Source organism: Spea bombifrons, chromosome 1 (genome assembly GCF_027358695.1).
Source record: "Spea bombifrons isolate aSpeBom1 chromosome 1, aSpeBom1.2.pri, whole genome shotgun sequence".
NCBI lineage: Eukaryota > Metazoa > Chordata > Amphibia > Anura > Pelobatidae > Spea > Spea bombifrons.
In genome coordinates this window covers 132,850,413-132,876,813 of record NC_071087.1, presented here as the reverse complement: position 1 = coordinate 132,876,813, position 26,401 = coordinate 132,850,413, and the positions used below count along the sequence as shown (strand labels likewise).

General features: G+C 38.4%; 1 protein-coding gene across 1 annotated transcript in view; it reads right to left on the bottom strand.

Moving 5' to 3' along the window:
* Nucleotides 1-6,841: 6,841 nt before the first annotated feature.
* The window catches only part of DTWD2 (DTW domain containing 2), an 81,844-nt gene continuing 62,284 nt past the window's right edge, over nucleotides 6,842-26,401 (bottom strand). Inside the window, exons 6-7 of the mRNA XM_053474126.1 lie at nucleotides 11,214-11,342; nucleotides 6,842-7,136 (exon numbers count right to left, since the gene is read on the bottom strand). Coding sequence (XP_053330101.1) covers nucleotides 6,966-7,136; nucleotides 11,214-11,342 — 300 coding nt within the window. The 3' untranslated portion in view covers nucleotides 6,842-6,965. The remainder of the gene's footprint in view (nucleotides 7,137-11,213; nucleotides 11,343-26,401) is intronic.

Here is a 26,401-nt window from a genome sequence, read left to right as displayed (position 1 = left end):
AACGTTCACATAATGTACAGAACTTTTTGTCATTAGTTTAATGCACTGAATGGATATATTTCAGTCTTCTAATACGTACTTGTCTGTCTAACATAATGAGGTTATAGGGAGTAGTTTCATTTCTTGCCTCTTTTGTTAATTGTTTTTGGTGTTTCATGCCAAGCAAGGGAATAATGTACTGTATGACTATTTACTGGTATCCAGATAAACTATATATTGCATTTAGAAACCACCAATAAAAAAAACAAGGAATCAATACTACCTTGAATATATGAAGCTGGTAAACCTCAGGGACTCTTTCAAATCCAAAGAAAACAAGTATCTTCAGAAAGAATTTGATGAAATATAAGAACCGTTTGTCAAACTAGTCTGTGTATTTTTTTCCTGCTGTAAAGACTCAAGCCTTAATCAGTCCTTGGCCCCATCATAGATTCAGGACGACCAAATAGATATCCCAGGCACAGTTAAATTACCTCAGGGTATTAGCCTCTACAACTGGAAAGCTCTTCCAGTCATCCGCCACCCTCTCACTAAACTAAAACTTCCTTACATCAAATCATTAGTCATTTGGCTTATTCCATAAGCAATGCCTACTCTGTTGCAAATATGTTTATCATTTACAAAAAATATGAGCAAAGAAGGCTGTGAAAAATCATTTTGAATTGACATTTTGACTCATACTACCGTGTGGTAAAAATAGATTTGCTGAGTCTTGATCACTCAGCCATTGACACGGTCACTAATGAAAGTGTTTAGAGGAAAGCGTTTTATTATATAAAAAGTACATAATTAGCACTACCAAGAATCAGCTTAGTGTAATATTTTAGGAGGGAAAGTAACCTGAACTCATGTGACTCATGTGACTGACAACAATGACAGCTTCCAGGTCTGGAGATAAAGGATGTTAAAAATTAACTGTTTTAGTGAATACAAATTTAGGATAGGTAATAAAACCATATATAAAGGAATAGTAGATTTTATCAAAATCATTTCCAAGGTAAAGTCAAATAAAGCTATATTTCTTATGATTTTTGAATCAAATGTATCCTGATGTTGTCCAAAGGATTACATTAACTGACATTAGCTACTTGATATATATTGAATTGTGAGAATAATATTTAACATTTTGATCGCCAATTTTGCATTTCTTTATTTGCCGTTTAAAGTTAGAGCAAAGTGTAAAAATCCTTCCTTTACTTTGGTATTTCAGTCAGTCATATAGATCTGACCTTAAGATTCTTCAGAGAAGTTATTAAAAAAAAAGAGAAACTAATCTTACAGTTCTGTCCTTATTTAATTTTTTATAAAAATATTTTAGAAAAGATTTTGAAGATTAAAATCTCTCTTTCTCTGTTGATTTTATCAGTATTTTATGATAGGTTTATCTAAAGGTTTATTTTTTCCCATTAGATTTTTTTCCAGGTAATCTCAAACAGCTAACAGTTTCTTAAATGACATTATTGGGTGTTTACAAAGACTTCAAACTCTATAAGAGTGATTATCTTTATTGATGCAAATATATAAACTTCCTCATTCTTACTGTAATATTTCTTCCATATTATTTTTAACCAATGTTATCTTAGAAAAGAGTGCAATTCCTATACAATGACATTTGATTGTCTGATAAAACCTAGAAGAGCTGTGTAGCTTTTCTTAACACAATTAAACACTGAAAACATTTTTTATTTATATTTATAAACATGTATATATATATATATATATATATATATATATATATACATCCACATATTTGTTTCCCAAATTCACAGAAATAATTACTGATTTAATAAAAAAAGTAAGGCACTGTGTGTTTCGGTAAAATACAGGTCACTTCACATGTCATGGATTTAGTAATGAAAAAGGACAGTCAGGTAATTAGCTCATTTATTTTCTGTGGTATGCATCAAGATCTAGACTGGAAAGAGGTTAGTGTGTCTCTTCTAAAATAATTTAAAATGAGATGTACTTAAAATAGCTTCTCCCAGAATAATACAAGAAGTAACCTTGTGGTGGACATTTCACTAAATGCTCCATAGGCACAAATTAATTCCATACGCCTTGTCACTTGATCCACCGATAGTTCCTACAGTTTCAAATATCTTAACACGTAGAAACATAAATCAGGTGTCACTGTTAGCAAGGATTTCATTACATTACACTTAGTGCCAGCAGATTCCATAGTTTTATCACAATCGAGGGACAGTGAAAATGAGCAACAATGACATTATACAAAATTGACAATGACAATACCACTCATTATGACATGCAGGTATGGAAGAGCCCTGCTTTTGCAAGCTTAAGATCTATTACAACGTTGAGGGTAATGAGAGAGAAGTAAAAGGACTGCTCAGGTGAGGACGACTTTATTGTAGCCAGGATGATATGAAAACATTAGTAGCATGGAGATCTTGAAGGTGGGAAGAACAGATGTATTCTTTAAACATGCAGGTGGAGGTGGTAAGGGGCTATAGTGAATTGGAGTATCTCAATTGAGATGCAGTATAAAAGGTATGCCACATTAATCAACATACAACATACCAGCGGAAATAACTATATGGGCACTACTCGTGATAAACCAGTGTCCTTGAATTAGAGAATCCCAGTGGAATATTGTCCATCTGCCCCAAGGCCAGCCACTTTATTATATGTTTTGTGTTCTTTCATGCTCCAATTATCTTATTAAACTGACACGGACATACATTATGTTTTTATGGTATTCTGCAATTTTATAAGAATATACTGTATCTATTTCCTTTCCAAGGTCATATTTCACATAACAAAGCAAAATGAAAAAGTTACAATTTTACAAGTGTAAGTGAATATAATTATACATTATATAAAATAACAAAAGTAATATTCAGTTGAAATCGTAAACTATTTTATAAACTAAAGTTAACGTTATCAATTCATGGTAGGACACAAGGGATACGGTGAAGCTGAATATTTCTACGTGTTTGAAATGCTTTACGTATTTATCCTTGAAAGTTTATTGATACAGAATGCATGATAAACAGTAATGGATCTGAAGAGAGGAGTCACATCAAAAATGCATAGCATCAGGATGAACCACGCAAGTTCATATCACTGTTTGAAATAAATATTAAAGAAGCTAAAACGTGAATGTTATGACTAAAGAAGAAAGAAAAAAACCTTCAAAATATTCATGGAGTTTTTGAAGAAAAAAAAAATGAAAGATGCAAAATTACTCTCATTTGAAAAAATATCTTAGCACCATCTGTATGGAGGTAATAAATGCAACAGATAATACAGATTGGGTATTTTACCGTCAATAATAGCAGTTTAAAGAATGGAAAATAATTAAGGAAATATCCTTCATGTATTTAGCAAATAATATAAAAAATACACTCAAACATAACTGAGAAAACAATCATGACATTCAAACATTACTGTACTTTTGATAATCAATAGCTTCATTGTAACTTTTACAATTATTTATTTCACAGCTCCTAGCTTTTACAAACATGGTAGGCAGTGGATGGCACCTTCTGCCCCAGGGGCAGGAAAAACCAAGAGGATCCTTTCAATGTTGGTGAATTCCTTGTTAAAACGCATTTAATTTGAAAAGTAACCTATTACATTCCTAAGGTTTAAATCATAAACATCCTGTCATAAAAAATATTCACGCATTTTTAGAAATGTATGAAACTGCATACAGTAGGTGGCGATTGGAGGTGTGGTAATCAGAATTGAAGAGATTTGTAACTTTTACCGTTTTTGAATTTGTCTAGAACATTTACACTGACCATACAACAGATGCTTATAGCCGGGGGGGGGGGCATTATGGTTGCTTCACCAATAAGTTATAACAATAAAACCCTACACGATTAGTAGGTTAGCAATAAGTGTGCCAGTCTGGTAAAACTGCCAGATTTCTGTGTCTGTAACCACAGTGCAACTTAGTTATGAAAAAGGAAAGGAAAAAACAAAACTTCATCAGAAAAATACCACTTATTCCTATTCATATAAACACAGCACAATCACTGTGCTAACAGGCAGGATTTGTGGACAAAATGTCATAGATCATGTTTTTATGTACCCCCTATAGTTCCTTGTTTTCTGCCACCAATGATCCTGAGCTCCTAAGGTCAGCTCTCTGATTACCATTCTCTTCTTCATGTATTTTGTTACTAACAAAATCCCAATTTCCTTACAAATATCCATTGTTTAATACAAATACTCTCTCAGCTACACTAGTGCCTATTATGAATGGTCAGACACACTATCAATAATACCCCCATGTTTCTGTCCCCTATTTTTAAATCAAAGGATGTGCTATTGCCTCCGAGACAAAATAAATAAAAGGGAAACAGTGGAACAACAGAGTTAAATCTAACAAACTATCACTCAATAAGCAGATGTGTTGATATGTCTCTGTTCTAGCCTTTCTGTAAGATCCAACTGAGCACTCTTACAACATTTAAACATCAATTAATATGAAATGCTTGTTGACCTAAATATGGTGTAACATATGCCCAGAAAGGCTTCTGCTACTGCTTTAGTTTTGGTTGAAATCCAACACACAGACCAGAGGGGATCATAAATATATAATGTTTGAATTGCTGGTTGAAGAACACTTTACAACAGCCTCAAGGAAGATAGCTGAACAGGTTCCAAACCATCTTTCATTAGAAAAAGCTGAAACAAATTTGGGATATTTAAATTTTTCATAGGGTTCGGTCTCACATAAAAATACAACGTGTGTATTTATACGTACATTTTCTTCCAATATGAGGATACAGTTTAGTAACACACGGTCCATAAATATTATGTAACACAATTTGTTTTATATACAGTACTACAATATAGTGGTGTTTCAACAAGATAAACACAAGTAGTCCATGTCTACAGGTTTTAACAGTAGTAATTACATTTCTAATGCTACATTGTTACATTACATTTATTTATAAAGCGCCGGCAGATTCCACAGCACTGTTACAGTCAGTACAACAAGTTCACATACAAAAACACATACAATAACAAACTGGTGCTAAGGAGAAGAGGGCCCTGATCTTGCGAGATTACAATCTAGTCGGTGGTTGAGGGGGAAGTGATACAATAAGAGAGGACTGCTTAGATGGGGATGAGTTGATCAGGTTCCGATGATGTGTTGTAGCCGCTTTCTGCATTTGGTATGTTGATTCCCTCTGGTTTAACTCCAGTGTAACTCTTAACTATCCACTTATGATGGCGAAAACTGTTCCAGAGTAGGTGGAACCGCACCATTAAGACCAGATTGCAAAATCCTAATCGAGGTTTTTAATGCCCCAACTGTCACATTCTTGATTTCCAGAGATGTCACTTGACATTGGATGCATCTGAGAAGACACTGATTGGGTCCTCACAACTATCCCAGCAATCAGGAAAGTTTAAACTTGATTCCAGAAAAACACAGATTCCACTAGTAATCAGACAAGAAAGGCACAATTTATGGAGGGGTGAGGCATAAAGCACGTAAAAGGAACACAACAATATTAAAGGTGAAATGAGAAAAAACAATACATATGAATAAAGGGATGAATAAATAACTCAATAAGGCAAATCAATTCAGGTTGGGTATAAAAAGGGATTCTGATGTAAAGTTAGAAAAAAACATATTAAGGCCATGAAGAAGCAGTAACGTCTGCATGTCTTATAATGAAAATTATTGGAAATGTGCATCATCTGGGTCACCTTTCTCTTGTGGTCATGAGCTGGGTTAGGCATAATTTACCCCATTAGTTTTCACTTACGCTGCGAGAGGGCCAAGTAATGTATTACTGCACAATGCATGACGGTGACTTCTAATACCAGAGACTGAAAGCTAAAAGCTATAATGTGATAGTAAAGTCCATTCCTACCGCTGAAGAACATTGTTTATTTGGTGCATAATAGTGTTATAATATTATAAATAATAATAATATAATACATAATATGTATGACCAGCACACTGAGCAGTACAATGTTCTGAGATTGCTAATCTGTTCCAAAACAAATCTATTCCAAAAAGCAACACTAAAGAAAACAAGTTCTGTAAAAAAAAGTTTTTATTTTTAGAAACAATATTTTCTTTATGTCAACAAGAATTATATTGAACTGTATTGACTTTGTTAGCTTTTTTAAAAAAAGACATTTCTAATGCAGGAATTTAAGTACTGTGAATAACCACTTAGAATTTCATCAATATTGGAAATAACAGCTATGGAACTGGCTAAATGTCCCTAACAGTGAACAAATTTTATCTCTAATATTTGACAACAAAATAATTCAACAAATATAAGGTTTGTCTACAATGTATCCTAAAAGTAGCTATAAATGTTGCTATTGGAAAATTCAATTTATTAATCAGAAATGTAAGGCTAAAAGAATAAAATATGCATCAGATGCATTTCTACGGTCAACGGTGATTCTGACGCACTTCAAATACCATAGGTTGTGAGGTACATATTATACCGGCTAAACTGCTGGCAAACGTACACGAAAAATGTAAAAATCAAATCTTGCTTTTATACAGAATATTCTTTTCTTTTCGTATAGATAAGTAACTGACCCTGTGTGGTTGAATAGTTTACCAAGGACACATTTTCTTATCGAAATAACACTATTTTCAGACTCACAATACACTGAATTTTGGGAGTAGGCAAGACGCTTTATGGTCTTATGTGTTCATTATGTTTGCTGACACATACTTCTCTGGGATCTGTAAAATACAATGTGCTCTACACATCTGTCATCGATGTACCGATCAAGAACTGTAGTTTATGATAAAAATCCTTCTACATTAAAATGACAGGTTAATTTTGAAGAAAGTATAGTTTTAGTTATGTGGGATATATGCCCTCTGTTGGCTTTATTGTTGGAGATTTATTTCACAGTTATAAACTTTTTGATATCAGACATATAAATAACTGTACGGCGCTTAAAAAAGTTTTTTGTTTCTTAGCACAATGTGCAGATTTTCTTTAAGTCTAAATTTTAACATTGTTAACCAGGAGCTCCATCTTCTTCAGTTTGCGTTTGTTCTTTGGCATTGGTTTGGCGTACTGACCACTTTGAAGAAGGTGCTGCTTGCTGTGATGAATCTGAGCTCCATGCTGTAATTGGAATGTGCACAGTGCATGGAGAGGACGGAGGATAGTCTGCCAAAACAATATGGTAGAAAAAAGAATATATATGTATATATAAGGCAATTCAGATGGGTCACAAAAAAATCATCCTGAATTCAAATTATGTCCCAGCTTCAACTGTCTCACTTTTATCTATTCCTTACACAACGCTACATTCTACTTTTCAGATGCGTGCTGTTGACACTGATTAAATAGAATGTAATACCTTAGACATACAGGAGATGCTAAGTGCTTATCTTGGGTGGATAAGGACATACTTATATTAATATCTGCACAAATACTGGCTCGTGCACATTACTATGCAGACTAAAACATTGAGATGGCCGAGACTAAAGCGATAAAACCAGACAAGGACTTTATTTTGTGCATTTCATTTAGCACAAGCATATTGTTTGTTAATTTTAGAGACACGTGAGTGATGTGACTATGGATTAGTCATTAATATGTTTGTTGCTCTATCATTGTTTACCTGTCATTACCTGGCCCTATCACTATCCAACTACCAATAATGTGTGCAGTCTAGGCCCAAGTCCAGGAGGTTATTAAATAAGGACCTTTTAAGGCAACTTGCCTCCCTAAGGGCTAGTTGGGAATATAAAAGATCTCCATTGAAACTGGCCCGTTTATACAGCAGATGTCAATGTAGACCTCTATAGCAACTTCTCAACATTAACTAATAACCAGCACCTTGATATGGCATCATATCACTGCACTCCTCAGGAAGAAGACTTAGAGCAGGGTGAGAACCACAATAGGTCTGTCCTGGGTCAAGCCTTGGGTTGCTACTCCCATAAATACATCACTACCTATTGCTCTCCAGTTGTTATCGGTATGTGTGGGCCCTACCTCCATCCATCAACTACCGTTACCCTGCCTGGCCCTTTTACTGTCCAACTCTCCCCTGGTGAATGTGTCTTCTTTTTATGTAAGTGTCAAATCATTTACATTATACAGTCACTGTCCAAGCACCCCTTTTGATGTTTCGCCTTTAGAAAAAATGTGTCAATCTGATGAGCAATTCTGCAGAACTTTAATGTGACCTAATATTTTATATAAATGTATTGTGGTCAAACATCGAACGGTAATTGACAGATTAAGTATATCTCGTGTTAAGTACATGTAATTTCTAGCTCTGTTTTAAAAATCTAAACAAGCAATCTTGATTTGGTGAAAGTGAAGTTGTAAATTGTAAACTGTTCCTAAACGTTAAATAAAGAAGATACAGTTTCTATAAGGAGAAATGGCAAAATAAGGATGCTATTTTGCCATTTTTTATGATATATAATTTATAATAAAAATAATAGCAATACTGGTACATCACATCTTTATATTAAAGGGTAAGTCCCATGAGAAAAAAATATTTTTCTCTTTCAGCGTGAAATGCACTTATGTATATAGTAATGTAGTTTAACTATATCAAAAACCTGGTTTTATTTGATTGTATTTCAATAAACTTCCTTTAACTGCAGACCTGGAGGCTGCTATTGTCATCATAGTTTGGGTCCCTGCTCAAACTCAACCCTAAGCTGATTTTTTATGGCTAACAAATGCTGACAAAGTGTCTTCCTCCACAGTCTTTCATTAGTGAAAATATTCAGATGGATGATTAAGACCGTTTCATTCTATTGTTTACCACCGGCAGTATGACAAAGAGTCAGTGTGTTTGTCTATAAGATAACAGAGCTAAAAGATATAGAAATATGTTTATATACAGACTGTGCCATGTACAGAGATAGAATGATATCTATTGGAATGCATAGTACCTACTGCAAGATTTTCTGGAGGATAATGGTCTGGGGTTCTGTCCAGGGTTTGGGCTAGGCTCTTTAGTTCCAGTGAAGGGTAATATTAATGCTACAGCATACAAAGACATTTTAGAAAATTGTATGCTTTCAACTTTGTGGCACCAGTTTAGGGAAGGCCCTTTCCTGTTCCCGTATGACTTTTCACCTGTGTACAAAGCAGGGTCCATAAAGACATGTTTGACTAGTTTGGATGTTCTTGCCCAAAATCAGTGCCTTACCTCACAAATGTTGTTTTGGCTGAATGGGCACAAAGGATGCCCAAAGGAGGAGCCAACTCCATATTAATGCCCATCGTTTTGGAACGGGATGTCCAACAAGCTCACATAGGTTTGATGGCCACATTCCTTTGGTCATATAATGTACATGTCAATCTATGAACATTTCCTTCTTTTTTTTATCGTATTTTTTTTTAAAACACCTTAAACTAATGTCTTACATATATAAATATTAGGGCTGCAACTAACGATTATTTTAATAATCGATTAGTTGGCCGATTATTTTTTCGATTAATCGATTAATCGGATAAAAAAAATGAATGTAAATTTTTCATTTATTTAAAATAATTTACTAAACAAATGATGTTAAATACAAACAGCAGAATAAAAAAAACTTTGATAATACATTTCTTGTCTTTATTTCCCAACCAGCCCCCCAATATATGCACATTTGAGCCCAGGCTTGCTACGCTGCCTCCCAGACATGCCATGCTGCCCCCCCACATCTGCCACACCACGCTGCCTCCCACATCTGCCACTCCACTCTACCCCCCACATGCCACTGTGCCTGGTACGCCTTATACCCCCTGAAACACCACTCCATCCTCCCCAGACATGCCACCCTGCCCTCCCCACATATGCCACGCCATGCTGCCTCCCACATCTGCCACTCCACAATGCCTCCCACATATGCCACGCTGCCTCCCACATCTGCCACTCCACGCTGCCTCCCACATCTGCCACTGTGCCTGATACGCCTTATATCCCCTGATACCCCACTCCATCCTCCCCAGACATGCCACCCTGCCTCCCAGACATGCCACTTCTCTACCCCCAGATATGCCACTCTACCCCCAGATACGCCTTATACACCCTGATACACCACTCCGTCCTCCCCAGACATGCCACACTGCCCTCCCCACATATGCCTTATACCCCCAGATATGTCACTTCACTGCCCCCAGCATTTAGATTCCCCTAAATTAACCCTAAACTTCCCATTAACCATAACTGCCCCTAAATTAACCCTTAACACCCCCTTAACCACAGCATCCCCTAAATTAACCCTAAAGACCCCATCAACCACAGCATCCCCTAAATTAACCCTAAACACACCATTAACCACAACTGCCTCAAATTAACCCCACACCCCATTAACCATAGCTGCTCCTAAATTAACCCTAAACACCCTATTAACATAACTGCCCCTAAATTAACCCTAAACACCCAATTAACCATAATTGCCCCTAAATTAACCCTAAACACCCCACTAACCATAACTGCCCCTAAATTAACCCCCACCTCCCCTAACTTTCAGTAGCCCAAATATATATATATATATTACATACATATATACACATTATATATATATATATATATATATATATATATATATATATATATACACACACATACACATTATATATATATATCTATACACACATACACATTATATATATATATATATATATATATATATATATATATACACACACATATATATACATATACTTACAGTTAGATGAGTGTCACAGCCATGTGGTTCTGGCCTGGAGAAGGAAGGGGGCGGGGCCAGTTGTCACAGTGATTACAGGGAGGGGGAGTAAGTAGGAGCTGCTGCTGTGAGACGGTGAGTCAGACTAAACGGATTATATAATGAGGGGGATTTTTCAGAGCGTTTGCTCTGAAAAAACCCTCATTTTATAATCGATAATAATCGATTCAACTAATCGATAATGAAATTCGTTGCCAACGAATTTCATTATCGATTATTATCGATTTTATCGATTAGTTGTTGCAGCCCTAATAAATATGGTTTTAAAAAAGCCAAACTTGTCCCAGAAAAACCAACATATAATTAGTGTGGGTAGACTAAATCAGAAAGAGGGAAACAGCTATTGGAGACAGGTGACAAAAACACAAAAATAGCTTTGGTCCCATAACATAAAAGAGCTTCGGTCCTTAACGGGTTAAACATCCTTGTGGTTCAATGAATTAGCATTTATCTGTTATTCTGTGTTGCTTAAATTAATAAATGTATTTATTACATTACCAAGATGTACACCTACCTCCTGGATATCGTGGTTCTTTTCCATGATAGAAAGTGCTATAGCAGCACATTCCAGGGTAGAGAGGCATGTGTTAGTAGGTTGCGTTCGGATTACGTATTGACTTGATATGGTGGTCTTTAACTGTACCTATATTTAAAGAAAAATAATTCCTGTCAGTGTTTTCCAATTGTATACAAAGAAACCTATAAAAACAAAAATACATACAAATTCAAATGTAAATGTACAATGCTCTGAACACTATGTTTTTATTTCAAGTTTTCATTTTATTAGCATATCATATTTTGTGAAACATAGTTTGAAATAGCATTCAATTGATGCCTAGGAAAATACATATTTAAAAATGAAAACAAACAAACAAACAAAAAAAAACCTCTACCCCACTACTTTCAAGTAGTATATGTCAAGTGTACCTGGTATTCCTGTTCTGGATAGGACATGGATTTCATATTTGAAGTTGCACTTTTCTGTTTTGTTTATGGCTAACCTTTGTTCAAAATAATAACTATAAAATGGTCAAAACAAGGGGAAGAACTACCTGAAGGAAGAAACTAAACCAATATAGTATAAACAGGAGGAGCGTCCAGGCAAAAAGTAACACTTTTGAATATACCCAATTAAAAGATACAGAGCATTCTAGGCTTGTTTGGGGAAACAAATAAAGGAGTTCTGGTCTTATGGTTCAACCTACTCCATGGAACAAAGTCTTTTAAGATTAGCATGTATAAATACACATACCAACAGTGCCAGCTGAGGTAAAAATTAAACAAAAATACAATGACAATGAATTCTCCTTCAGCTATTTTGAACCATCATAAGCCATCTGCTAGCAAAAATCCGAAACAAGCATCAGAAGTGTTCGCCCAGTCAAGATGATGCCAAAGGCACAATGCAGAACTCCCAATGTGGTAAAAAAAACCCTAGAGTAGAAACAAAAGGCTTGAAGGAATCATTGAAGCTGGTTAACACCTATGTTTATGAGTCTACCATATGTAGAACATTGACACAAGGGAAGAAGCCGGTTCTCTCCAGTTTAACATCGCTGTTCGTCTGATGCTTACCACAGAGCAAATTAGCACTCCACAACATAACTGTGAAAATGTTTTGTGGATTGATGAAACTAAGGTTGAATTGTTTGGGAAGAACACAAAGAACTACGGATAGTGTAAAAAGAGCACCGCATTCCCACATAAAATCATCATCCCAATGGTGAAGTACGGTGGAGAGATCATTATGACTTAAGGCCGCTTTGCTGTCTCAGGGCATGGACAGCTTTCTGTCATCGAGGGGGACAATGAATTCCCAAGTTTACTGAAGCTCAGTAGAAGTTGTGTAATGCAGCAGGACAATAACCCTGAACATCAAAGTAAATCTACTACAGAATGGTTTAAAAAAAAGAAAATCCATCTTTTGGATTAACCCTTTAGAGATGCTGTTGCATTACCTCAAGAGAGCCATTCACAGCGGACATCCTAAGAATATGGCTGAGATTAAGCAGTTCTGTAAGGAAGAATGGCCTGATATTGTATTGTGCAGGTCTGATCTGCAGCTACTGAAAGCGCTTGCTTTTTACCAGTTATTAAATCCAAGGGTTTACTTACTTATCCCATCAGCATTCTAAATGTTTAAAGTGTATGTTATTAGCTTAAGCACAATGTGTTTGTCTTTAGTTGTGGCTTAGATGTAGATCGCATGACATTTTATTAACAATTAGTGTAGAAAACCAGGTAATTCCAAAGGGTTCACTTAGTTCGTGTGTGTGTGTGTGTGTGTGTGTGTGTGTGTGTGTGTGTGTGTGTGTGTGTGTGTATATAAATATACATATAAACTATTTCTCCAATACACATTTGAAATGTTACCCCTGTGGAGATTTAAAGTACAAAGTTTTTATACACTCAGTAGGATGTATACAACCATAGATTATATTTCTATTTATATTCAGTGTTACACGAAAAAGCTTTCGTTCACTTATACCTGCTTTCCCTGCTGCTGCCAAAAACAATGTGGCAGAAACTCAGAAAGCAGTTGATATATAAACACAGAGGTGGTGTATGAATTCCCAATTCATTAACATACTGGAAGTTTGCAGACTTACAAACTACTATCCACCAAAAATAGTGCATTATCAGGAAAATATGTGTGTTTATAAAGACAGAGCATCTTCTGGGATTGTTATTGAGTCTAAGTGTCCTACCAAAAGGCATGAAGTCTTGTGAGTATGCACATGTATGTATAACACACACACACACACACACACACACACACACACACACACACACACACAATAACTGTAGACATCAGCATACATATATTTGTAACATAATGAGATACTACTTTGTTAAAAATATATATATATGGATGCTCTAGCATTCTGTATTTCACAGTGAGTCTTGACAGTTCTCCCCTTACAATATGAAACACGCAAGCTCTTAAGCTGTCACTATACATTAACAACAGAATGGGGGAACTTTATGATTTATTTATACCTGAGATGTAAATTTTATTAGCATGCTTTTACACCATGAGATTTAATGTCACGGATATTCTGCTTGTGAGGTGTACATTTAAATAATACATTTTACATATATAATTTATGGTTTGCATTTTAGTTTAACTATAAACAAAGGGTACTTTTTATTGCTGCTCAGAAAATGTATAATTACTCCACTGAGGTTTACATGAAATTTGTGATCAAGGTCTTTTATTTGTTGATGTCTAGCAATGTCACTTTTCTAACGAATCATAATTCACAATGGGAAAATAAATCAATATGTTATTTCATAAGGTCTATATTGTTAAAGGTTTGTCAGTTAGCACACTGGATTACTTGGACAGAGGATATTTTGAAAATGTGTCATTGGAATGGTAACCATTAGTGGACAAAGTATCTTCTGTGATTGTTGCTGAGGCCCAGTGTCCTATAAAAAAATGTATTTATTGAAGGTGAGCTCTTCAAACAATGCATAAAATACCAAGGTTTTTTTAGGCATAATTACGTTACTGCAAATTACGCATTAGGCATAACAAGGCCAGATAGATAGCGCAAGATCTCTGCAGAAGTCATGGATCAGCTCAGCAAAGTTAGGAACCAAAGAGACACTATACACTATCACAGGCATATAGGCATCCTGGCTATATATCTTGAAGGTCCCTAGTGAAATGACTTCATTCCAGAGCAGACACGTACCAGAATGCTGCTGTATGCCTCAATGGGTTATCTGGTGTTCAAACAGCATACAACACAGGACTATGATGTATAGGCAGAATAGGTGGGTCAAAAGTTCTTTTGGCACTGACTCGGAGTGCAAATGGATTCAAAGACAGAAAATATTGACTAGGATATATAGGTTTAGTGTTGTATTTTTATTCCATTATTATTACATTGTTTCAAACATTAAGTTAAACAAAAGCTTTGATGGTTTATTATGATTTTATTCTTGAATAAACTTAAGTGATTGTGAAGGACTTCTCTTAAAATGTGTAATGATGTGTAAAATTATATGCACTTTTTTGGAAATAAAGAGGAGCATGCAAGTATATAAATTTAAAGAACTTCCAAATTTGACTTTTAAAATTTAAATAAATTGTAAAATGTGCATCCCATTACTTCAAGACATCTTTGTCAATGAAACTTTTCCAAAAAATAAATGAATCTTTTTTTTTCATTAATAATTTTGTAAGGGGAAGAATTCTGGGAGCACTTATAGGGGAGAATTAGGGAGCTCAAATAAATGTAAATAAATGAAAGTAGAAAAAGTCCTAGGACTAGTTGGCTTGGGTCATGATACATCACTACAGTGCAGACCTCCATTGATTTTAACGCTCCCAACCGGCCTGTGACAGCAGGATAGTGCCCAATAACCAGGGTACTTGGGAAGTACTATAAACAACTTATATAGGACATTAAAATCATTACTACAGTTATTATCCTCAACAGTTATTATCCTCAACAGTGGTTACACACAATAATCACATTATTTAACTACACAATAGTGAAGGTCAGTGTAACATTTACAATGAAAAATAATCTATCACAAATGTCATTGACACACTTATCGTATTACTAGCTGGAATATGTTCATTGATTAGACACGTTTTACAGATACATTTTTGCAAAAAGGAAATGTTCACCGCAGAATAAAGGAACGCACATTATTAATGCCAAAATAGAAAATAAAAAAAGAATGTGATCAAGGTCTATGAAAACAGCCCGGTCCTTTAATTTTAAATTATTTTAAACTGATGTTAACTTACCTCTCAATTATTTCATTCATAATATGCCTTCCTTTGCTTACATTTTTAGATAAATGCAGACAATAGATTTTTATGTACTGCTGTTTGTTAAATTATGTATAATAACTGAATGCTCAGCATAATAAACATAAAGCAAACAATTTAAAAATATAATATATTATAATAATTATAGTCAGGCTTCATAGTTAGAGATGTTACTAGCTGAGTAATGTTAGTAAAGTGCTTGGTTTATATTATATTTACCTAATTAAAATGCAATTTACAAATTACGTTTAATTCTATCATTTAATTTTATAGTTGCGCTACAAACTTTATATTGCAAAGTACACAGAAAAAAAGGACAAACGAGCCAACTAGACATGAAATAATGATCCTTAAACAAATAGGGTGCAAAATATCTGAATACCCTGCGTCAGTTCAGTGGCCATGATCTACTGGAATCTAGAGAGTTACTTCTCATCTTTACTCTGAACGAAAATAACATATAAACAAGGATTTTGCTGGCTGGTAGACAGAAACGGTTCACCCGATCTTGTCTGTACATTTTTAAGCTACTGTAAAAGCTCAAACCTCTGTACAACTATTAAGCTTTAGCTCTTCTGATGGAAGGCCAATCTACTCTATCACCCTCTCAAAGATCAATCATGTTCTGGGGGATGTAGTTAATAACAATTCGTAAAGCTGCTATAGATAAAGTAATATATATTAAATGGGAACGCTGACAGAAGGGCATACACAGGACCCTTATAATTTAATATCTTATGTTGAAAACCACAGCGGAATAATAGAACTACAGGTAGCACAATATTGCTAAAACGTGCAATTTTATATAGGAATATATATATATAAAATGAATGAGGGCACACCGGGATTGTTTTTTCACAGAATACTTGTTTAATTATATACTGGGTTACATAAAAAAAAACCTTAACTTTTCAGTCTGAGCCTGGAGACTTTTATGAAGATATACAGTGCTGCTCAAAAATTTTAGGCAGGTGTAAATAAAAGCTGTAAAGTAAGAATGCTTTCAAAAATAGACATGTTTGTTTTTATCATCTAACAAAATACAACGTGAGTGAACAGAAATAAAATCTAAATCAAATCAATATTTGGTGTGACAACCCTCTGCTATCAAAACAGCATCAATTTTTCTAGGTACATTTGCATTCAGTTTTTTTAAGGCACTTGGCAGGTAGATTGTTTCAAACATCTTGGATAACTAAGCGCAGTTCCTCTGTAGATTTTGGAAGCCTCTGTTGATTCTCCCTTTCATTTAATGCTAGAAAAAATCTGTCTGTATTTCTCAGCATTGAAGAAACCATTAATTCTGAACAAATCGCTAAATCCATTTGCAGAAATGCAGCTCTAAACATACAAGGAACCTCCAGCGAGCTTCACTGACCCCTGCAAATACTCATACTTGTACCACTCTCCAGCCCTTCGGCAAACAAAGTGCCTTCTGGTACAGCCCAAAACTTGACTCGTCAGTTCAGCACAGATTTTTCTGCATTACAGTTCCTGTGTAGTTGAATAATAATAGAGCTGGTTGGCCTTGTTGGCCACAAGTCCTCCATAAACACTACTTCTGACCAGACATTTGCGGACAGTAAATGTGTGTTCCAGGGTCCCACTGTTTTCTGCCAATGCTGAGCTGATGGCACTGCTGGACATCTCCCTATTGCGAAGGAATGTGTCTTTCATATGCTGCACTAAATTTTCTTGGCTGACCACTGTGTATACAGCGTTCAACATTGCCCAATTATTTGCGCTTCTTCAAAAGATCGTGAACAGAACATCTGGAAACCCTCGTCTGCATGGAAATATCTGTCTGGGAGGGACCTTACTAATGCAGTATAACAACCTTGTGTCTTGTTGCTCAGTATTACCATGGTGTATGACTTTTGACATTCAACTATCTTCAGCAACCTCACCTTGTTAGTGGGTTTGTTAATGATTGTGTTTCAACCTATATATGAAACGATCATTAGTTTGGTGTAATTGTTTAATCATACACCTAAGTCTATGCCTACAAAATCCTTGACCTTGTGCAAATGTACCCAGGAGAATTGATGCTGTTACATTGTCATTTTACATTTTGTTAAATGCAAAGGGGCGTTGATGGTGGGGCTACTGGGACTGAAGCCACGAGTCTCAACTTCATATCCCCGAATGAAACCTCTTGGGCTAAAGCATACTTTAGCCCCAGAGTCTCCATTCGGGGCTATGGGAATGCAGAGTGTATATGGGAGGTTCGCCATGGGTTCCACTCATCGCATGATCACGATCTGTTCCTGCCCCCTGGCCCAGAGAGCCAGGAACAGAGTGTGGTCATGTAACACGGGGTCATGTGCAAATGGCACAGACTTACACTGTGAGGCAGTTTTCTTCTTTAGAAAAAAAAACACCCAAACCTGACCTACAGAGACCTTAATAACGCAGCACCCCATTCATATTTGTACCCTTCGATCCAAATACACGTCTAACCACCCTCTTTGTTCCTCATATGACCCGTGTCCAGGCCCGGACTGGGACAAAAAATAGGCCCGGGCATTTAAGCCTGAGCAGCCCATATTTATTTATTTATTTATTGTTAAAGCCCACCCGTACCATCTTTGCATTTAATCATTCACACAAATCATTGACACATTCATTAATGCAGTCTCACAAATCATTCAAGCAATTCATCCTCACATGAATTCATTAATTGGCATACGCATTCACACAATTCATCCACACATTTATTTATTCATTCTCATACGCATTCACACTACCCCCTCTCTTCATCTTATCTGTCCCTTCTCACTATGTTCCCCTTTTCACTATGTAACCCCCTTCCCCACTTCTCAATATGTACCGCCTCTATCTATCCCCTCTCCCCCTTTCTCACTATCTAACCCCCCTCTGCCCCTTCTCACTGCACCCCCCTCCCTCACCCTACTTACCTTGTTGCCGGAGCAAGCAGCAACTGCGACCGCGCCTGTGCCAGGGCAGGATTGACTTAGGGGCTGATGGAGCTGCAGCTCCAGGCCCCCACCTTAAAATAGGTCCAGTCAGGACTGGACTGACTGGTCCTATATGGCCGCATTAACGCAGAGCCCGCCGCAACTACCCCCTCCTAACTATCTACCCTCTCCCTCTTTGAAGTTCACTTACCTTTCAGGAGTCCTGTGGTGGGGGTGCAAGGCCTCTGCCTCCCAGCTCTGCCACTGTATGGAACAGTATAGAGTGATGGGAGTTATGATGTACTTTTAGAGCATAATTAGATCATGAAAAAGACATTGGAAATGGTACAGCATAACACCCATCACTCTCACACACTTACCAATCCACACACTTACCAATCCACACATATATACCAAGCCACACACATATACCAATCCACACACATACATCAATCCTCACACATATATACCAATCCACACATATATACCAATCCACACGTATATATACCAATCCACACACATATACCAATCAACACACATACACCAATCCACACACATACACCAATCCACACACATACACCAATCCACACACATATACCAATCCACACATATATACCAAACCACACAAATATACTAATCCACACATATATACACCAATCCACACATATATACACCAATCCACACATATATACACCAATCCACACATATATACCAATCCTCACATATATACCAATCCACACATATATACCAATCCACTCTCACTGAATGTTTTCCTACCTTTCCTCTTTTCTCCTTACAGCTCCTTTTCCTCCTCTTCGCTCCTCTTCTTCAGTTCTTCTCTGTCTTCTTCCGGGTCAGAGGGCACGGACAGCGGTGGGCGCGGCTTCAGTGTTGTGCGCCGGGATCTGACAACAAACCCCGGCGCACAGCAGCTGTTGCCGCGCGGACCCCTTGAGTGATTTTAAGCCGGGTTGAACCCAGCTTAAAATCACTCAAGGGAACCGGAGGTCTGTTAAAGACCTCCGATACCGCTCCCTTGCGAGCCTGCTCCTCCAGCGGCGGACATTACTGTCCGTCTCTGGAGGGGTGCCGGGTGCCGCAAGTTGGCACCCCCTGATGAGCGGAACCGCCCCCCTCGCGCCCCCTGGAGTGTGGCGCCCTGCTCTAAGAGGCCGGGAAGCCCCCACCAGGGCCGGCCTTACGGGTCTGCGGCCGCACAGGGTTTAAATTAAAACATCAGGGTTTTTTTTTTACTTTATTTAACATCCTCCATGTTAAATAAAGTTAAAAAAAAACTTTATTTAACATGGAGGATGTTAAATAAAGTTAAAAAAAAACCCTGATGTTTTAATTTAAACCCTGTGCGGCCATAGACCCGTAAGGCCGGCCCTGGTGGGGGCTTCCCGGCCTCTTAGAGCAGGGCGCCACACTCCAGGGTCGCAGTTGCGGCGGGCTTAAGGGGCAGGTGCCCCTTATGCCCTGCGTTAATGCGGCCGTAGGTAGGGTAGGGGCCTGGAGCTGCAGCTCCATCAGCCCCTAAGTCAATGCGGCCCTGCCGTGGCCCGGCCCACCGGGCAAATGCCCGGTGTGCCCGATGGCCAGTCCGGGCCTGCCCGTGTCTCTCTTCTACTGTCATTGCCTACGTTACCAAATCTGCTGGCGCTACATAAAAAAATTTAATTTAATGTAGATAGAAGAAAAATAGTATGTGTATTTGAGTGTAAAGCTACATATATATAAATATATATATATATATATATATATATACACATATACACACACAAACACACTGTATTAACTGTTATAGTAGAATATTTCTTCCAAAGTCTTTTTAACATTAGTAATCTTACACCCACGCAGAATAATTATTTAACCTCCATCTTCACTCATTACACTGAAAAGCAATCAGGAAAATTATAGGAAGATAGCCAATTCACTGGGAAAATAATGTACCGTTTCATCAAAAGGCAGGGGGGAGGGAGAGTGCCCAAATATTGTAAACAACGAGGACAGTAAATAGCAATACAAAATGACAGGTGCGGTGTTGTTATTTTTAATATGGGGATTTTGCTGGAAATAAATCCTGTTAAGCAATGATTCAGAGATTGTCCGTGAATACACAGAAATGTGCGCTCATAATGCCAAATTATTATTGCTGCACCTGGTGTGAGAAGAACACATTAATTGTTCCCTTGCAGAATTTTATGACTCATAACAATTATGTTAATTTTCAATACTGTAAATAGTGGTGCTATGGAACACTGGGAGCATATCAATAACTTTTCATTGCAACCTGTTTGGGTTTTTAAATTAACACAATATGAAGAAATGAGTTACAGGATTTTATAAAGATACATTTAAAATATCAAGTGTAAAAACCAGTTTCCTTGAGGTGTGTGTGTATATAAAAGTCACAGCTAGGTTAGTGATTTATTGCTACTTCTTGCATTGGCTATGACTTACTATTCACTTTCATCCAGGTCCTGATTTTAATGCTAGCGTTCCATTGTTATACATATATATATATATATATATATATATATATATATATATATATATATATATATATAAAATATATTAAAAAAAAATATATATTTTTTTTTATTATTTACTTATTACAGCTTTGAATTTTGAATGAAAGTGTATTTGTATTGTTTAACTGATTTAATGTTAGATTAAAAGAGTTTCTAGCTAATTTCTAATGGGTTACTGGCTTCAATTTTGGTAAAGAATTAATGCTAATGTCCATTTCAGAATTTTAAGAATCAAAACAAATATCATACAAAAAAAAATATTGAGACACTCGACCAAAAACAGACAGCCACCTCATAGCATGTCCTACAGTGCATCTAAAGTTTCTTTAACTTACTTTAACTCAACTTCCTTTATCAAATTCGTTTGCATGGTAAATCTACATTTACAATGCATTTTTTACCCCATGTTTAAGGAGTATTATGAAATAAAATCATTAATTTTAGTAATTTAATAGAAGGTCAAGTGTTAGCCATCTGTTCCTTCAACTCCATGAATATCACATCCCAAATGCAGACTGCTTCACTATGAATCTAGACAAAGCATCAGATATTTTGCTGAGCTATGTAACCCTTCAGAGAATACGTGCTAAACCTTTCTTGGCACAGCCAGTGACCACTGGGTCAGCACAGAGCATTGCCTCCATAGTACTGCCTTTGCCAATAATGACAGCTGTTTCAACAAAGCATGGGAAGTAAACAGTTCTATGCCATGTCCATATATGCCTCCAATGCACTTAATGGCCAGACTCAAACACACGGAGTGCACTTTACCATTAAAAATGAATTAACACTTTTTAACTTTCTACAACTTCCCCAGGCAATATGCATTTTTCTTTCAAGACCAATACTTTTGTTAGGTGGCATGACAAAATGAGTTACATTTTGCATTTATTGGGTATACTCCAGTGTCTCAAGCAGAGCCCTATAAACAAACAATATATAATAAAACACTTCCTAAGTACATTAATATGCATTTTTCAAACCTGAAAGAAAAAAAATAAAAGTAACTTTCTTTTAGTAGAAGCTACAGCAATCTGTCTCCTCCATGGTCTACAACAACGATTGGTTACCTGAAGCAGCTAATCAGTGGTACGAAGGCACACCCATTTAAATTCCCCCTACCCTACTCAAGTTTAATGTTTAATGAGATTAATAAGAACTTTTTGTCCATGTTAGATATTAGACTCTCTGACTTGCCCAATTGTAAAGCTAGGGCAAGATCCTAATTTTATTACTAACTAAAGAGCAATCTCTTTGATTCTTGCCAACTGTCTTAAACTGGTTATTTCTGATTTGATTCACCAGGATCAATTTGGTTTTATTCTGGGAGATATGCTCAAGATAATACACGTAACATACGGTTTTTAAACTTGTTTCAGTAATTCATAATATGAAGGTTCCAGCAGTCTTCTTGGCATCAGTTGCCAAGAAAGTTTTTTACATGGTAAATTGGAGTTTCCTGGATGAAGTTCTCAAAGCATTCGGTACATATGGTCCATTTAAAAATTCTATGATGGCACTATAAAAGCTCCTAGAGCCAAAGTCACCGGTCTCTTCAAAAATGTTAATTCTTTCTCACTCATAACAGAACTACACAAGGTTGTCCCTTGGCCTCTATGTTGTATACCTTAACAATAGAACCGTTAGCTTCTTTACATATAGTTAGTTACAAAGTTACATAAGGTAACCTAACCTTCCTACTCTTGATCCACAAGAAGGCAAAAAAAAAAAAGAACCTAATTAAGTTACTTCGAATTCTGCCATCGGGGAAAAAATTCCTTCTTGACTCCAAAACCTAAAGAGATCAAAGGTAAAGAAATTAAGCCACAAGATCACTTTGTACGCAGATGATATCCTGCTTACGCTGACTACTCCCGCAAATTCAAATTGAGCCGTAATTGTCGCAATAAGACTTTATAGTCAATATTCTAATTATAAATTAAGTTTAAATAAACATCAATTTAGTTTCTTTTTAATAACTTCAGATGATTATTTTATTCAAAGTGAATACTACCTTAATAGGAAAAATAAAGTAATTGATAACTTCGTTATTAAATTAACTTCAGACCTTGTTCAAGCTCAGAACCTTAATTATTTTAACTTCTGATCTTATTATGCAGATTGTCAAATGAAAGGGCCCAGGGGCTTCCTGGATTGGCAGGATTAATAGAATAAATGCTTACTTGCTTCCAAAGATCTTATATTTATTTAGGGCCATTGTTCTAAGGGTCTCAAATAGTATATTAAAATGTATTGAGAAGAGCTCCCCTGACCTGCATTCTTTGCATGGCACAGTTATGTGCTCTCGTTATTTAATCTACCAAACAAAAAAGATAAACGCACGGGCTGCTGTGTAATAGAGTCTGCATAGATTAATAATTTAAATCCCTCTGTACTTTATTGGCTAACCCCTTCCTTTCTTATGGATATGAAAGTTCAATCCCTGGTTCTGACTAATATTAAATCTATTAATAGACAGGTATTGGGAGCTAAGGTTTTTTTTTTTTTTTTTTCAAAATCCAAAGTTTATTGGGTTTTTCAAAATTTTATACAGGATGGGGGAAGGAAGGGTACAGAAGGCAAAAAAGGGGGGAAGGGGGAAAGGGGAAAGGGACAAAGGCAAAGGAAGTAATACAGCAATTGCAATATAACATGCCAGCAAGACACAGTGTATAAAATGAGCAAACCTGATCGAATAAAACACAAAGGATACAGGTGAAACAAACATGACCAGGCGCCCATCCAAGCATCAACGATACAAAGAGGCGAAAAGAAACATACACCCCACACGAAGGAGGCAATCATGGAGTGCGCCTACCCAAGAAGGAGAGCCAGTGGAACCAGGTAGCGGTGTAAGCCTCCCTCTGTTTGAGAGAAGTGGCAGAAAGGTCCTCAATCACCCTGATGTCCTCTACCTTGGACATCCAGGCATGGAGCGTCGGAGGATGGACCGACTTCCAATTTAGAGGGATAAGGCATCTCGCCGCATCAAGCAAATGACGAACGACCGATTTCTTATAACGCGAGACAGGGAGCGACGTGTGATGCAAAAGCATGGACAGCGCCTGGTAAGGCGGGGGTGAGTCAGTAAGCTCTGTAATAACCCGGTATACCTCCTTCCAAAACACCTGTAACACGGGGCAGGCCCACCAGATGTGAAGCATGGTACCAACATCACGGCCGCACCGCCAACAGCAGACGGAGGCAGTCGGGAACATGGCGTGTAACCTCTCAGGTGTGCGGTACCAGAGGGACAGGATTTTATAATTAGTCTCTTGTACCTTGGTGGCTCTAGAACTCTGATGGGTGAGGGAGAATATCTTGGTCCAGTCAGCGTCGGAGAGTCGTACGTCACACACAGATTCCCACGTCAGGCAAAATGAAGGGGGCGAGTCCGACAACCCAGACAGCAGCAATGAATAGAGCAAGGAGATAGCCCCCGCTGGCGGGCGCTTCTGAGAGCATAAGGCCTCGAATACCGTGAGGTCCCTGTACAGATTCTGCTGATTAGGAAGGGAGGAGACATAATGCGTTATTTGAAGGTAAGTGAAGCGATCCAGCATGGACGGTAGTCCGCGCGCGTGGAAATCTGTAAAGGGCAGCACTCCCCGATCACCCAAAAGCGAGTGCAAGCGTACAGGCGGAGGAACCCCCAAGAAAGTCAATCTCCCTCGGGCACGACCCGGCGCGAAGTCCGGGTTTACCCCGAGGGGCAACATGGGAGAAGGCGACGAAGAGAGCCGGGCCCGGAGACCCACGCTCTTCCAGACCGCCAGGGTGGCGGAAATCAAAGGATGCTGCTCCACACCACAGCCGACTCTAGGACCCCAGAGAGCATGATGGACACGACCCCTGAGCGCACCCAGCTCCAGTTCAACCCAGGGCTTAGCAACCGGACCATCGAGGTTCCAATCTAGGATGCGCAGCAAGTGGACAGCCCGATAATATGATTGAAAGTCGGGAAGAGCCAAGCCCCCCTGGGACTTAGGGCGGGTGAGAAGCGAAAATTTCTGTCGGGGGCTCTTATTTCCCCAGACAAACCTAGTGACAGACGAACGGAGTGACGAAAAGAAAACGCGGGGCAGCCGGATCGGAAGGGTTTGAAATAAATACAGCACTCTCGGGAGCAGGTTCATTTTGACCACATTGACCCTACCAATCCAGGAGAGAAAAAGAGGCGTCCACCTGCGCAGGTCGTCGGCTAGCGCAGAGAGCAACGGTGCAAAATTAGCCCGGTAAAGGTGCGCAAGGTCGGCAGTCAACCAAATCCCCAAATATCTCATACGGTCCGAACACCACCGAAAGGGGAAGCTAGACACAAGCGACGGGACTAAAACAGGGGAAACAGAGATGTTGAGAATCTCAGACTTGGTGTAGTTAATCTTGAGATTCGATAGGGACCCATAAAGGTGAAACTCACGCAATATATTCGGCAAGGTAACGCTGGGGTTGGACACAACAAAAAGGAGGTCATCTGCATACGCCACCACCTTGTGGTGAGCGTCCCCTGCGCAAAAACCCTGTATGTCGGCGTTAGCTCTTATTGCCTCCAAAAACGGTTCGAGGGACAGCAGGAAAAGCATTGGTGACAAGGGGCAACCCTGTCTGGTGCCGTTCCTAATCACCACCGGGGGCGACAAGGCGCCATTAATGCGAATACGGGCGGTAGGAGTGGTGTATAGAGCCCCAATCCAGGCCAACATAGCTGGGCCCAGGCCCTGATGCTCCAAAGTCGCCCGCAGGAATGTCCAGTCCACCCTGTCAAACGCTTTTTCAGCGTCGGTAGACAGGAGCAGGACCCCGCGTCCCTCCTTCTTCACCCTATGTATGACGTTAAGCACCCTGACCGTATTATCGCGCGCTTCCCGGCGGGGAACAAAACCCGCCTGGTCAGGGTGAACCAGTAGGGGGAGAAACCGGGCCAACCTCAGGGCCATCATCTTGGCGAACAATTTTAGGTCAGCGTTAAGCAACGATATGGGCCTGTAACTCTGGCACAGGCTAGGGTCCTTCCCCTCCTTGGGAATAACGGCAATCGTGGCAGACAGAGCCTGGGATGGAAAACAGAGACCCTCCTGAACGGAGTTAAGAGCCCGCACCAGGTAAGGGAGTAGCCGGGCCGAAAAGGTCTTGTAGTACCCCAAGGGCAAACCATCCGGACCCGGGCATTTACCCCGTTGGCTAGATTTCATTGCCAGGGAAAGTTCCTCGACCGTAAAGGGGTCTTCCAGAGAGGAAGCCTGCTCAGGGGTAAGTCGGCGGCGAACATTACGGCTAAGGTACTCAGACACCCGCGCCAGCACCTCCGGCCGACCGTCTCGGGGGTCCCCCGCCCGTATATTATAGAGTGAGGTATAGTAGGCATGGAATGCCTCGGTGATCTGTGCCGGGAATGGGGAGACCTGGCCTCCCACCGACCGAATCTTGTGGATATAGGAGCGACGGTCGAGTGGACGCA